This window comes from Acomys russatus, chromosome 4 (assembly GCF_903995435.1).
Source record: "Acomys russatus chromosome 4, mAcoRus1.1, whole genome shotgun sequence".
Classification (NCBI taxonomy): domain Eukaryota; kingdom Metazoa; phylum Chordata; class Mammalia; order Rodentia; family Muridae; genus Acomys; species Acomys russatus.
The window spans coordinates 461,737-477,778 of record NC_067140.1 but is presented as its reverse complement, the minus strand read 5'-3'; the positions used below and the strand labels follow the sequence as shown (position 1 = coordinate 477,778).

Here is a 16,042-nt window from a genome sequence, read left to right as displayed (position 1 = left end):
TCCACAGACTCCACAGGCAAATCTACTCAGCCTGAGGGCCCGGAAGCTGGATTGCTGATTGTGCCATCCTGGGGCTTGGATCCAAGTGAGATCTTTCATTTCACCTGACAAAAGCCGGCACCTGTTATCGTTCCAGGGATCTCACTACTCGGCTCCACTGTCATTTTACGTGGAGGCTCCACACACATGGGCCTAAGGAGGCCTTGACTCCACATTGTTTAACAAGAAGGGAGCCTGGTGTGAAGACAGGAGAGAGAGGAGAGGAGGGAGGGGAGGAGAGGAGAGGAACGGAAGGTGGGGAGGGGAGACAGAAGGAAAGCACGGTCACGGTCACTCTCTTGCTGTCCATGTGGACTTTGCACTTTATTTTACCCATGCATTTCTGAGATGCTAATTAAAGGACACTTCCCAGAGGAACTGAGTGCCAGAGCAGGACCAGCATCTTCAGCAGATTATGTCGGCTAACCTGCAAAGAGGCCAGCACTCCGCCTCGGGAGGGAATGGTTCTGAGTTTAGGCTCAAGTCATCTCTGCTGTATTGTATGCGCTCTTCTCTCAGAAGACAATGCTGTCCCACCCTGGGAGGGGATGCTGGGTTACTTGGGAACCAGCCCCCGAGACTGTGGGTAAAACTGAGATGCAGGGTTTCCTAAGGAGGAAGAGGTGGATCCCGATTTCCTGCCACTCTTGGGCCTGCAAAAGTCAAACATATGTAGACATTACCAAGAGGCATGCACATTTGGAGGTGCCCTTCCCTCAGTGCCCTGAAAACCAGAATTCTTCGAACTGTAAACCCACTAGCCTAGGAGAGGTATGAAACCTGAAAGGAGAGAGTTGGGTGCTCAGCAAGCGTAGGTGAGAATGAACAAGGGCTGGGACCGTGGCCTCCTGAGTGCTTGGGGTTAAAGCATTCGCTACTGCACCTGCCTCAAATGGCCTTTCAAACACAGGTCACCAGAAGCCACTCACCTGGCCTTGGGTTTTCTGTTTGCAGTGCTTTCAAAGGATGATGCATCCACCTGAATCTCATCTTCATCCTGCAGAGCCGCATCCAGTGCAGCCTGGACCCTGGGAGAAATGGCTGGGCCCTCATAGTCCCTGGTCGTCCGGCTGGGCATATCTAACTCCAAGAGCATGATGTTCTCTGCCTGCGGAAGCACAGCAGTCATCAGCGAGGACAAGGAAGCCGGACACCCTCTGAGACCAGAATTGCAAGCTACTTGCCATAAGAGCCTCCCAGGTAATGCCAGACTCAGGGAGACAGAGGCAGGCAGATCTAAGTTCAAAGCCAACATGGTCTACACAAAGTGAGTCCAGGACAGACAAGGCTACACAGAGAAACCCAGTCTTAAAAGATGAAAGAAAGAAAGAAAGAAAGAAAGAAAGAGAAGAACCTCTCAGGAGGGCTGGCAAAATGGATCAGCAATTAAAGGTGCCTGCTACCAAGCCTGATGACCTCAGTAGCCCACATAGTAGAAAGAGAATTGACTCCCACCGTTTTCCTCTGATCTGCACACACACGTGTCATAACACATGTGCACTCAAACACACAAATAAATGTAATGGAAAAATGTTTTAAAAGAGCCTGTCTAGCCGGGCGTGGTGGTGCACGCCTTTAATCTCAGCACTCGGGAGGCAGAGGCAGGCGGATCGCTGTGAGTTCGAGGCCAGCCTGGTCTAAAAAGTGGGTCCAGGATGGCCAAGGCTACACAGAGAAACCCTGTCTCGAAAAACAAAACAAAACAACAACAAAAAAGAGCCTGTCTAGAATGATAGTTGTGTGTGCATACATTTGTGTTTGCACATATGTGTGTGGGAGCCAAATGTCAGGTGTTTTCTATTGTTCACTTTAAAGAATTATGATTTTTTTGGTGCACTGGTGTTTTGCCTACATGTATATATGTGTGGGGGTGTCAGATCCCCTGGGACTGGAGTTACAGGCAAGTGTGAGCTGCCATGTAGGTGGCTGGGAATTGAACCAGAGTCCTCAGCCAGTGTGCTTAACCACGGAGCCATCTCATATGTCATAGTTTCTTTTCTGTTGCTGTGACAAATGCCATGATCAAAAACAATCCATTGGGGAGGGGGAGTTTTATTGTATACTTCAGATCATATTCCATCGTTGAAGGAAGTGAAGGTAGAAAGTCAAGGCAGGGCCGGGCATGGTGGCTCAGGCCTTTATTCCCAGCACTCAGGAGGCTGAGGCAGGTGGATCGTTGTCAGTTCATTCCCAGCCTGGTCTACAAAATGAGTCCAGGACAGCCAAGGCTACACAGAGAAACCCTGTCTCAAAAAACCACACACAAAATAGTTGAGGCCGGAACCCGAAGGCAGGCCTGCCTGCTATTCTGTGCTCTGACCAGGGGACACATTAACAGCAGGGGAGTACAGCGGGAACCATGAGAAATGTTAGCTAGCTAACTTTCTTCTACAGCCAGGAACCCCTTCATAGGGATAATGCCAAACACAGCAGGCTGGGCCCTCCTGCATCAATTAATAATCAAGATAACTCCCCACAGACATGCCCACAGACCCATCTGATCTACACAATTCTTCAATCCACGTGTTCCTCACAGGTGAGTCTAGGCTGGGTCAAGCTGACGATCAGAGCTAACTAGGACAATATGTATGTTTAATTCTTTGGTGTGAACACAGCATCCGGTGTGATGCATTTTTGAATTGTTTGGGGGTGGTGGAGGGGATGAGTTAAGTGTTTTACAGATGTGTGTTAGGTTTAATTTGCTTTCAATATTGCTCAGATCTACTGTTTCCTTGTTAATTACTTGAAATTGTAGTGAAGCTGCCAACTATAATACTTAACCTATTTCTCCCTCCAATTCATTGAGTTTCATGTTTCTAGGCTTCGCAGTACACATGATTGTAAGTAAGTAAGTGCCAGTATCTTCTTGGAACCTTTTTGATTATATAATGCTCTTCTTTATCAAATAACAATTTTGCCTTATTTTCTATGCTATTTATAGATTATTCTGTCTTTTGAATTCTCTTCCCTGTCTCTCTCCTCTCTAGCTGTCTGTCTCTCTCTGTCTCTGTCTGTGTGCGTGTGTGTGCGTGCGTGCGTGCGTGCGTGTGTGTGTGTGTGTGTGTATGTGTGATCTCCTTCTATCCTATGTACACGAGGTAGCCTGAGACTTATGGCAGTCCTCCAGCCTCATCCTCTGAGGTGGGAGCGATCATACTCAAGACAGGAGATTTTAATTCTCTACCCTGATTTCCTGAATTTTTCTGCTTTTGTTTTTTTGCAATAAACATGTCTCTTACAAGATGTGAAAAGGTACAAAGAAGAAAACAGTCAGCACTAATAGATGACATGGTTGTTCCAGTTGCTCTGGAGGCAGCAGCGTCTGTGCGCCCCTGGGAGCAGGTGCAGGGCAGGGCGTGTGCTTGAGCTCCACTTGAGGGACACGGTTGTGGCCCTGCTTGATAATCGGCCTGTGAGTTGTCTCATCCCAGACCATCATGCAGAGAATGAGCCCTTTCCAGAGTACAGAGAGAGCAGCGAGCACCATGCCACAGCCGCTGCCCACCGCCTCCAGGAAGTCTAGCCTAGCGCTCAGGAGAGCCAGGAGGGGCGCTATTCATCAGTGTGAAATATCCAGACAGCGACAGAGTTTCTCCAGTGAGACAGGCAGATAGCTAGAACTAAGCATCCAGAGTTTACTGCTTTCAGTTCCACTTTTGATCATGTCTGTCCCCTGGAAAGCCACACATTTTATTTGTACATTTAACGACCCCCTGGCCACCCCCCTTTTTTTTTGACTCAGTTACAAAAACCTGACAAGTTATGCACCAACTGAAAATGCTAGTAAAAAACGCATCGGAGGCTTCTGCCTGACCCCGCCCTTCTTCTTCCCTGTAAAACCTCACACAATAAGCAGGTTTTACTTTCCTTTCTCTATTTTAAATGACTAAACACCAAGAGGAATAGTATCCAGTTCATCTGGCTCTGGCTTGAAGGGAAGATGAACTTAAAAAAAAAAAAAGTTGAAATGAAACCAGTTATAATTCACACATGTAATCTCAGTGCTTGGGAGACTGAAGCAGGATTGCCTGGGTTTGAAGATATTTTGGGTTACATATAGGTTCGAGGCCAGGCTGAGCTATATAGAATGTGATCCAGTGAAAATCTTTCATTACAAAAATAATACAGGTTGCTCACAGATAGTTGCAAAATACAATGAAGGACCTTTACATTGAGTACCAGTCAGAGACAAGCACAGTTCACATGTTCATGTATTTCACACACCAGGTTCTAGCACCAACCTTTACATTCTTGTTTTGCTTGCGTGTTGAGATATGGTTTTTATATGTAACTTTGGCTGGCCTGGAACATTTATATAGACCAGGCTAGCTCTTAGTTACTTCATGCATGCTGGATTGCAGATATGTGTCATCATGAAAAGTACAAACTGTTTTATATCTTAGCAATACATAGCGTCTTATGCAGAACACGGCTGCTCTGGCAACAGATCACATCCAAAGATCTAGGTCTGTGGGATTTGGCTGGAATACAAACATGCCTTAAATCCAGGAGACAGAGGCAAACAGATCTGAGTTCAAGGCCAGGCTGGTATTGAGCAAGTATCAGGTAAAGAAAAGTTTGGATCCAGGCGTGGTGACACATGCCTTTAATCCCAAACAAAAGTTAAGTAGTTTGTAGAAGTGAGCACCCATGTTTGAAAATGATATCTAATTGAGTGGCAGAAAAGGTGACGAATCAGAGATTTGACAGAATAGGATACACCCAACTCTCATGAGGAAAGGGAAACTACTTAAGAGGCAGTTTTTTGTTTGTTTGTTTTGTTTTTTAACCAGAACAGTAATAGAAAGATTGGTTGCAGAGAGAGAGAGAGCTCAGGTGAAGACAGAATGAGCCAGAAAATGAGAAGCCAGAAGATTAGAGCAGATTGCTGAGTTAGTTTGAAGCCAAGCAGAGGCATTCTGGGCTGACAGAAGCTAGATTAAATAAGTCAGTTGGGAGAGGAGTTTGAGCCAGAACAGCTGAGTTGAACCAGCCAGCCCAGAGCCCAGAAAGAACAAATAAGGGTGAGCGTATTAAGCAATATATCTCGAGGCTGAAAACATTCTAGGCCTAGGTTAGATTATACAGAGGCTAAAAGCTTCTAGGACCAGGCCTAGGCCAGCAGAAGGAGGTAGCAAGCCTCCCAAACAACAGTTGAGCCAGGAGAATAAAAGTGACTTTGACAGTGTCTCCCAGTCCATCACGTACCAGCTACCTGCCCTCTAAACAACAGGACTGACTGCACAGGGAAGACAGGAGAGATCAGTCAGAGGGCAATCAGACATCAGGTATAGGCCAGCACTCAGGAAGTATGGAGAAATACAAAATCTATAGCACTTTATTGCAAGGTATTTTGGGGTAATTAAACAGTGCTCAATAATGTCTCTTTAAGTGACTATGCCACTGACACACGAGTTAAATGAAGTAGTAGCTCCCTAGGAAAGGCCCATGACTCACCACTGAGCATCTGTGTCTTTCTAAAGTCCTCACAGAACTGCCAGCGCTTCCTTAACTGCTGGTGTCTACCGGCCTCCGTGGACAGAGTGCTTGTCCCCCATTCCTTCCTTGACCTGAGGTTCTAAGTCTCACTCTGCCTTTCATGTTTTGAATCTGTGTGTGTGAATGCAGGTGCAGGTGTGCACAGGTCTGTGGAGACCAGACAACCACCTCCAGCGTCATCCTCAAGAATGCTGCTCCCTCCTCTCAGACAGGTGTCTCACTGGCCTGCAGCTCCCCGTTGGGCTAAACTGGCTAGGATGTGAGCCCAGGGGTCCTCTTCTCTCTGCTGCCCCAACACTGGGGTTACAGGCACATCACCAGAGCTGGCGAGATGGCTTGTGAGGAAGGGTGCACGCCACCAAGCCTGTCAACCTAAGTTTTGTACCCAGGACTCCCATGGTGGAAAGAACCAACTTCTGTAAGTTGTCCTGATACTTGCTGTGGCATGTCCATGCATGCCTCCTTGTTCCCACAAACAGACATGCACACATTTTTTAAAAAAATGAATAGAACTTAAACAACTTTTAAAAAATCTACGAATGGTCTTCTTACCCTGTATCGGGGCTCGGGTCGAGTCATCATGGACATCTGTGCATGCTGGCACAGTGGTCTCTTGTATCCCACGGCAGAGACTGGCCGTTTCACCATCTGCTGGTTCCTGAAAACAGATGACAGTGGATAAGGCCCTGCTGGAATATGCCCCACAGCCCAGGATGAGGCCAATAGGATAGTATTCAGAGAGTACTCTGATAAGTACTCCAAGCCAGAGAGAGAACTCAAGGCAGTAACTCCTGGGACTAAGGCTGACAGGAGCCAGGTGCTGACTGCTCAGCCTTTTGCTTGGGGCGCCATCTGATTCAGTGTGGGCTCCATGCTTCTTTTTAACCTGGAAGGAATCCCAGCCACTCTCTTGTTCTCAGACTGCAGACAAACATAGCTACCAGCACTACTGCTTCTGCATCCTTGACAGACAGCCCCACATCCCCAGAACAGCCCACGTGTAGACAGACACACATACAAAATCACTCCCTTGTCCTGTGGCCTAGCACACCTCACTTAATAGGGAGGAGGAAAATCTGAGATCATGGGAAAGGCTATAACTGACTAGCTCAAGGGTGATGAAGCCTCCCAGGTTCTAATACCATAATTGGTACCCAGCTTATCCTTCCTGGGCCTGGGCCTGCCACAGCATCAGGGCTCCAGGTGTCAGTGCACTCTCCCCAGACCCCAGGGCCCAGTTCCATCTTATAACATTCTTTCTGATTTCCCACCATCAAGTCTACTTCAGGCCAACAGTGACTTACTCCAGTCTGGTTATAGGATGTAATTTCCAATGGTCTTCTTCTTCATCAAAAAAGGATCTATTCATAATTTTATTCTTCTCTTCCAAGGGAATAAAGTTTTCTATAATAAGATGCCTGTAAGAATACACATAGATTAACACAGATGAAGAATGCTCACAGAGCCAGGCAATGGCACACACATACTCTCTGCCACCTGCCTCAGCCAGCTGAGTCTATGCTGCCATCCTGGGCTAGAGTGAGGACCTTTCTCCAGAAACAACATGAACAAAATAAATCAGAGTGTTGTCTATCTGTGAGCATGAATGTATGGAGCAACTAGGTAAGTGACTCCGCAAACATCTTGTGAGCAAGTACTGTAGGCCAATATGCCACACAGAACTGAGATACAAACACGAAAGACACCTGCTCCTTTGCTGATACAAAGAGTTCACAGTACAGCCCTGATAGGTGCAAAGAGTGGCCTGTCCCAGGAATACAATGATAGGCGTGGCCCAGAAGCCAACTAGGGCAAACATGTGGTACCCACAGTATCTGTGGTGGGCTTCTCCACTGCTGAATGCAGGCCAGAGATAAAACTGCTCTCCCAGCCCTGTGACTTGCTGCCCAAGCTGGAACACTATCCATTCTAATCATCCAGGTTGGTAAGAAGGTGTAATAAAAGTTCCCTTGACCACCAAGAATAAAGATGAAGGGGCTGAGAGATGGCTCAGAGATTAAGAGCACAGAGCACTTTTCCAGAGGTCCTGAGTCCAATTCCCAGCAACCACATGGTGGTTCACAACCATCTATAATGTAACCTGATGCCGTCTTCTGGCCTGCAGATGTCCATGTAGGCCACTGTATAAATAATAAATAAATATTTTTTAAAAGAATAAAGATGATTCCTAAGAAGAGCCTCCCCTGAGCAGTGGCCCGGAAGAGCATCAGACTACCTGGCAGGTGCTGTGTGCGGCAGTCCTAGCACTGGAGCCTGAGGCAGGGGATAATGAGTGAAAGATCAGCCTGGGCTGCGCAGTGGGGTTCAGGCCAACCTGGGCTACTAAGCAAGAGGAGTAAAAAGAAAAATATTAAACAAGAAGAGGGGACCCACTAGATTATCTCTGTGATTGTGGTTGCCCATATTTGCCTCCATTATTACAAAACCACAGGACAAACAATGCCAAATGGATGTTACAATGGGATAGGCACAGGACAAATGCCTCTGAAATACAGGGTGCTAAGGAAGATATTTTAAGATTTATTTATTTATACAGTATTCTGCCTACATGTGTGGCTGAAGGCCAGAAGAGGGCACCAGATCTCATTATAGATGGTTATGAGTCACCATGTGGTTGCTGGGAATTAAACTCAGGAAGAGCAGTCCAGCACAAGGAAGATATTTTAAAAAGAGAGATTATAACAGTAAAAATGGATTCCTCAAACAGTTTGAAGATGTGATATTTTCTTTTCTTTTTTAAAAAAATTTATTTATTCAAGTTCGAGGCCAGCCTGGTCTACAAAACTAGTCTAGGACAGCCAAGTCTACACAGAGAAACTTTGTCTTGGAAAAAAACAAAAAGAAAAAGAAAATCCCTTTAATCCGAGCACTGAGGCAGGCAGATCTCTGTGAGTTTGATCTGGTCCACCTAATGAGTTCCAGATCAGCCAGGACTACACCATGAGACTGTCTCAGAAGAGAAAAAGAAAGATCCAGACATCCATCTTGTTGGTGTGTTGGTTGGCTAAACAGTAATATCACCTACAGAGATGGTTTTTCATTATTGTTTGGTTGGGGTTTTGTTTTGTTGTTGTTGTTTTTTTTTTTTTCAAGACAGGGTTTCTCTGTGTAGCCTTGGCTGTCCTGGACTTACTTTGTAGACCAGGCTGGCCTCAAACTCACATCAATCCCCCTGCCTCTGCCTCCCGAGTGCTGGGATTAAAGGTGTGCGCCACCATGCCATTATTGTTTGTTTTTTAAGACAAGATCTCACTGTATAGACTGAACTGGGCTTGTGATCCTCCTGCCTCAACCTTCCAAGTGCTGAGATAACAGACCTAAGTTGCTACACTTTATCAGCTACAGAGCATTAAAAAATACATTGCTCAGGGGCCTGGGGACACAGCTAACTTGGAGCGTTTGCACAGGGCCTTGGTTTGCTCTCCAGCACAACATAAAGTAGGCACGATGGCACAAACCATCTGGACCTCAGGGCCGTCCTTGGCCACATAGCAAATCTGAGACCACACTGGCTACATGAGACTCTGTTCCAAAAATTAAGTAAATAAAGTTTTTAAAAGATGCCCAGACTTCATGAGAACAATAACTCTGGTTGATGAGTACTCGGGTGTTCATTTGCTCAATCAGAAAAAGAGTTTACAATAAAAGTAATAAAAGATTCTTTCTTGAGTGACAGGTGAGGGCAGAGCCTCTGAAAGGGACAGGAAAATGAGGGTGAGGAGATGGGGAGACTGTGTGGTGACCTCACAGAAGCAGACTGACATGTCAGGAACAAGCAGGGGGCAGAGGAGTGGCAGGGCTGGCCAGTGGTCCTCAGGAAGCTCCATCCTGGACCTAGTCGATGGCATCAATGGCGGGCGCTGCCAGGAACTCACTTGAGCTTGAGCTCCCTGGTGAGCTCATTCTGTGTCTGCTCCAGCTCCTGGCGCTCCTTGATGTGCTCTTCTTGGAGGTCGTGGATCTCGGCCTTCACGGCCTGGAGCCTGGAGAAGAGCTGCCGCGAGGGGCGCAGATGAGAAAGGCTGCCCAAACCAGTCCCGCCCCGCCCCCAGGGCTCCCAGCCCCGCCCCCAGGGCTCCCAACACCTCTGACTCCTACCTTTTTGAGCTTTTTGGTCTTGATGTCTACCTCCTGCTGCAACGAGGTGTAAGTCTCTTTCAGTTCCAAGGTCTCCTCATCCCGACTTTCCATTTGCTGCTGGATTTCCCTCTCTCGCCGTTTCTGAGCGATACCACAAAATTCATTAACTTGCCCTATTCACCAGGTCTACACAATACAGGTCTGGATGCTCCTCGTCCGGCTCCAGCTAGCATGGGGCTGACCGCTTCTCTCTGTTCCCTCTGGAGCTGCTCTCACACCACACGTGTCTGTTCTGTGGCCTCAGGCGTATCAGTCCACGCCTTCCTCCCAGTAGAAGAATGCACTTACCTGCTCTGCAATCTCCTGGCGTTTCTGCTCCAAGATCTTCTGCTGCTCGTTCGTATGATCTACTATATTTTTCCCTCCAACAAGCAGCTTACTCTCCATGGCCTGAGTGAGAAACAAAGTAAAATCCATTCTGTGGTCTCTTCCAGAGGCACAGGAAGGCCTAGAGGGCAGGCTCATGACTGGCTAAGCATGATGGTACACACCTATGGTCCCCAAATCCAGGAGGCTGAAGCTGAAGGATTATCAGTTGCAGGCTAGCCTGGGCTACATATTGAGACTCTGCCCCAAAGCAAAACATAACAAAACAAAACAAAAACAAAAAAACTCCCCCAGGGGCTGGAGAGATGGCTCAGAGGTTAAAAGCACTGGTTGTTCTTCCAAAGGCCCTGAGTTCAATTACCAGCAACCAAATGGTGGTTAATGTTCCTTAAAAAATCTCCCCCAAAACAAAGAAGCAATAATCCTCTCTGAGGGAAACTAAATGCATCCTGCCCATAAAGGGATGGGACTTCACTCTGATGACACTGAAGGTCTGGCTGCTTGAGACTCATGTGGCTTTCAAGGGTTTGGTGTGGTTTTTTTTTTTTTTGTTTGTTTTGTTTTGTTTTGTTTTTTAACCAAGTCCTTTATTGGGTTGTTTATCCAGAGCACTAATCCCACTCTAGACACACTAACAGATATCTGGTGTGCTGCACCCGAGATACTGCTGTCAGTGAGGATTATAAGGCTCAGGGTCCAGCAAGGGACACAGACGAGTGAGCAGGCTTCAAGTAGATGGTGTGGAATGCCTTGATGAGGAAAGTTTGAGTAATTAGTGGGAGAGGCACGCTGAAGGCAGAGGAGTCAAGCTTCACAGGAAGTTGAGGACAGCTTCCCGTCTGAAGGGACAGCTACACAAAAAGCCAAAGTGAAAAATAAGAATTTGCAAGCCAGGTGGTGGTGCATGCCTTTAATCCCAGCACTTGGGAGACAGAAGCAAGCAGATCTCTTTGAGTTCAAGGCCAACCTGGTCTACAGAGTGATTCTAGGACAGCCAGAGCTACGCACAGAGAAACCCTGTCTCAAAAAACTTTAAAAATAATAATAAAAAGAAGAAGAAGAATGCCTAAGAAAGAAAACCCTACCCCATTTTTTAAACAAGGAGATAGAAGGAAGTTGACAAAGCCAGCAGAGGTTGGTGCAAAAGCCTCAGAGCCCTGTTAGGACAGCAGGCTTGCTCCTGAGAGCCTCTGGGAGCACAGCGAGGTGTGCGGAGCAAGAGCGCACCCAGTCAAACTGTTTAAGATCAGACGCCTGCTGAAAGGCCACAGCTGATAGAGCCCAGGCAAGAGGCCGCTGAGCAGCAGGGGGTGGGGGTGAGGGCAAACAGCTGGGTTACAAAGGTCCTGGTGAGGCAGGAGCAAGAGGCCTTGGGACTGAGGAGACCATAAAAAGAGTGGGAAGAGGAGCAAGCAGGGACAAGTCCTAGGAATCTGGCCTCAGTGGGGTCAGGAAGGCGGAAGCCTGTGCTGACGGCTGTGGGAGGCAGAAGGCTACGAGCACGTTCTACAGACTGAGAGCTATCAGCATGGAGAGGCAGCCAAGGCCAAGGGAACAGACGTCCTGAAACCAAAACCTCCACGGCCTTGCTCCTAAGGAAACCTCAACTAGGACTGGGTATGTGGGGGTACACCTTCAGTCTCAGCACTCATGAGCCAGAGGCAGGATGATTTTCTGTGAGTTCAAGGCCAGCTCGATCTATATAGCAGCTCCAGGCCAACCAGAGCTACACAGTGAGACCACACCTGGGGGTGGGGTGGGAGAATGTGTATATATTTTAGAGAAGAAATTAAAATGTGTATAAATTCAGTAAGAAAGAACCCAATACTTGAGAGGAATTCTGGCTTGAGGCAATTTGGTGACCATCTCAGACCTCAGGGGCCACCTCTGCAGTCTCCTCGGCCATTAAAGCCCACTGGGATCCCAAAGCTTGGACCCCTGAGGGAACAGTACACTGAACTAGCTGAGGAGTCTCTACACTCTCAAATATCACCCGGCACAAAGAAAAGCGAGGCAGACATCAGGACGCATATCAGCACGTAGGATTCAGAGGCCCCTGTAAGCGAGCAGCACAGAGAACTGGTGGGGGTGGGGGGGTGTGTGGTAGAACTAAGCAGCAGTACTGAGCTACAGTACAACCAGGGTTTATACAACTAGGGTACTGAGCTAAAATCACACAAAGACACTGCTTTACTCCCAGCAGTATTCAAAAGTTAGGTGGACAATCGCCGCTGTTGGTAGGATAAGGAGTAAAGTGGGTGCTTCAACAGATCCACTCTGGAATCTAAGTGTGCCAGCAAGAAGCCGGCATAGACATGGTCTCCTGCAGCCAAGCACAAGCACAGACACAGCAAACAAGAAAATGGCCCACATTAAGGGGAGAAGGGAGCCAAGTGCAGTAGCGTACACCTGTAATCCCAGCACTTGGGAGGTAGAGGCAGGCAGATGTCTGTGAGTTCAAAGCCAGCCTGGTCTACCAAGTACGTCCAGGACAGCCAGAGCTATTACACAGAAAAACCCTGTCTCAAAACACCCATCCCCCCAAAAAAGAGGAGAATGAAACATCACAGAATATTCAGAACAGTAACAGTGACGGTCACAACTACAGGCATCAGTACAGATTCTTAGGGACAGAACATGGGTAAATAAAAGAAAAATGTGGCAGCACCTTAACTAACAGCCCTTGTCAAACTGGACAGATGAGCTACAACAGAGCCGTGAGGAGAACAGGCACTAGCTTCAGGACGGATAGCCTTGGGGAAGTGAACACGGAGCATCTAAGGAAATGGCAGCTGAGGCTGAGGCTCAATTGGTAGATTGTTTGTCCCACAAACAACAACACAGGGCCTTGATCCCCAGCACCACACCAAAAATGCATGGTGGCACGTGCCGGTGCTCATTCTTGGCTGCTATCAAGTTCAAGGCCAGTCTGGGGTACATGACAACCTGTCTTAAAAAAACAAAACAAAACAAAAGAAAAAAATGCTGGGAATAGTGGTGCACACTTGTAATCCTATTACTTAGTAGGCTGAGGCAGAAGAACTGCTGTGAATCAGGGTCAGATTGGACTACATAGGAAGACCCTCATTCAAAAGCACAAAGAAACAGAAACATCAAATATTTTTTTTAAGCACTATTTTTTTTAGAAAAGGAGAAAGAAGTAGGAAGAGGAGGAGGAGGAAGAGGAGGAGGAAGAGAAGAAGAAGAAAAGAAGGAGGAGGAGGAGGAAGAAGAGGAGAAGAAGAAGAGACGGCTATCTTATTCCTTACTGGAAGCAAGTGCCTGGGTATTGGTTTTATTGCTGTCCTTCATACAGTGGACATACATGACAATTATCGCGAATGTAATTTGGTTTTGACTTTCTATGGGGGAGTTAAGGTCTCACTTTGTAGCTGGATGTTACTACATAGACCTCACAAACGAGCAACCAGCCTCCGCTTCCTGGGTGCAGGGACTAAAGGCGTTTGTCACCATGCCAAGGCCCCACTGTATCATTTTCTTGATCAAAGAGAAGGTACTGAAAGGGTAAAGGGACTGAGGGAAGGATATGGTACCTTGATCTTGGCACCCAGCATCTCCGCAGCATCCTTCTCCCGCCGCAGGTCCTCCATCTTTTTCTCCTTCTCCTTCAGCAGCCTCATCTTCTCCTCTGCAACCAAGCTGTGGTCCTCTACAATGGCCCGCTTCTCAATCTCCAGTTTTTCTTGCTGTTCCCGCCAGTAATCATCCTTATCATCCCCTTCCTCTTCACCCTCTTCTCCTTCCTCCTCCTCCTCCTCCTCCCCACACCCACCACTGCCACCACCTTCCCTCCGCTTCTCTCGCCTCTTCCTCCTGCCAATGGAACGTTTTTCCAGCTGGGCCTTGAGCCGAGCAATTTCTTCTTGGAATTCTCGAAGCAGAGCGTCCTTTGGGTCCTCGTTAACCCTTGGCTTGTTCTTAATGTTTTTGGCACGGTTGGCATATCTCAAAGTGGTCAGGGTCTCTTCTACATTGTAAGAGGCAGGCCCCACGTTGGCTACCATCACAGTTTTGGCATTGCCACCAAGGGAATCTTGGAGAAGCCTGGTCAGCTTTGAGTCTCTGTATGGAATATGAGTACTTTTGCCATCTACCAGGGCAGAGATAACGTTACCCAAGGCTGAAAGGGACAGGTTGATCTTGGTCGCTTCCTTCAGTCTTTCCCCTTGGGCTCCAGTCTTGGCTTGCCGCTCGCTGCCAGCAAGATCCACAAGGTTCAGTTTTCCCACCCGGATGTGGTTTTCCCCATCCAGGCCCACCTCGCTGCATTCAATTGTGATGACAAAGATGGCGTGCGACCGTGAGCTGTGCTCGTTCATGTTGGTAGCACCAACAGAGCGGTTTTGGTTCCCCACGTTCATCACGTGCTCTATCTCCTTCACACTCTTGGTGACGAAGGAGGACAAGTCCTTCACGTACACTCCAGTATCAGGTCTCTCTTTGAGCTCCAGCCGTTTGGTCTGATCCTTTGAGAGCAGGTCTCGGATCTCTTCCTGATAGATCTCTAAGTAAGACGCCCTGACCAGGTACTGCTGATTCTGCGATCGAGAGATGTGGGTGAAGATGTGATCGAATGAGTTGGGGATGACCCCTCTTTTCTCAGGGTCACCCCGGACTCCCTCCATGGTGTAGGTTTTCCCAGTTCCCGTTTGTCCATAGGCAAAAATTGTGCCATTGAAGCCCTGCAGGACAGAGTCCACAAGTGGCCGGAACGTCTCATCATATAATTCAAACTGCTTGGCGTTCCAATCATAGACCGCATCAAAAGTGAAGGTCTTGGGCATCTCGTGGGATGTGCCTTTGGGGTTCTTCACAGACACCTGGCCCAGCTTCACATCCACATCTACCACCTTGTCATAGGACGCAGCTTTTTCTTTGCCATTCATGGGCCGACAGCGAACCACCACCCGGACTGACTCTGAGCTTTTTAACTCTGACATGATGAACTCTGATTAGCTTAGCCTTGAGGGCTGTGATCTGAAATGGCTCAGGATGCTAGGGTCCTAGAAAACAGACAAAAGTCGTGTAAGCATGGTACAGCTGAAAGCAGTGGGCACACAAATCATCTTTACTTGCTGACCTTCTGATAGCCGTTTTTAATCATTTTAGTACACTGAGTATTTCTTCTCATGGGACCTTAACCAGCTTCAGTAGTAAAAAGACTCTAGCCGGCTAATTCTTTTTCTGTTTTGTTTTGTTTTATTTTAGTTTTTGAGACAGGGTTTCTCTGTGTAGCCTTGGCTGTCGTAGACTCTCTTTGTGGACCAAGCTGCCCTAAAACTCACAGAGATCTGCCTGCCTCCGCCTCCCGAGTGCTGGCATTAAAAGCATGTGCCACCACGCCAAGCCTCCAGTATAGTCTTTAATGTTAATCTAAGAAAATTCATACCACGACCTATTAGTAAGTGAAGCACAGTGTGTAGTTTGCACAGTACAAACTTAGCAGAGGACATAAGAGTGAGCCCTAACAAAAGCTACGGACTGAAGTGCAGCTCAACAGTGGAGTACAAGTTAGCAAACAAAGACACCAATTCAAACCTAGCACCAAAATAAGCACATAAAAGGCACAAAAGGCACACAAGAAAACGAACACGTAAAGACCTAAAAAGTGAAGCCGGGCGTGGTGGCACACGCCTTTAATCCCAGCACTCGGGAGGCAGATGCAGGCAGATCACTGCGAGTTCGAGGTCAGCTAAGGCTACACAGAGAGACCCTGTCTCGAAAAACAAAAAACAAAACAAAAAAACTAAAAAATGGAAAAAGAGAAGCTGGGCAGCGGCAGCCTGTAATCCTAGCATTTGAGAGGCTTACATGGGATGATTTTGAGTTAGAGGCCGGTCTGTGCTTTATAACAGGATCTTGCTTAGGGGAGCTCAGGGTACAGTGCTAGCTTGCCATGTGCCACAAAAATAGGGGGTATATGTGTAATATGTTTGCTGGGCATGCAGTATCACACAGCCCGGATGGGGAGCTATCCGGCCCCAGGACACTTTAG

The 16,042-nt window shown here is 47.5% G+C and overlaps 1 protein-coding gene across 1 annotated transcript; it reads right to left on the bottom strand.

Moving 5' to 3' along the window:
- Positions 1-295: 295 nt before the first annotated feature.
- LOC127187473 (kinesin-like protein KIF3B) lies at positions 296-15,017 on the bottom strand. The gene is made up of 8 exons (XM_051143440.1): positions 13,581-15,017; positions 9,988-10,089; positions 9,658-9,780; positions 9,435-9,553; positions 6,843-6,956; positions 6,091-6,196; positions 969-1,147; positions 296-692 (listed from the first exon to the last, which is right to left on the bottom strand). Exons 1-8 carry the CDS (start codon positions 14,985-14,987, stop codon positions 596-598), a joined length of 2,247 nt encoding a protein of 748 aa, XP_050999397.1. The 5' UTR covers positions 14,988-15,017; the 3' UTR covers positions 296-595.
- Positions 15,018-16,042: the final 1,025 nt, after the last annotated feature.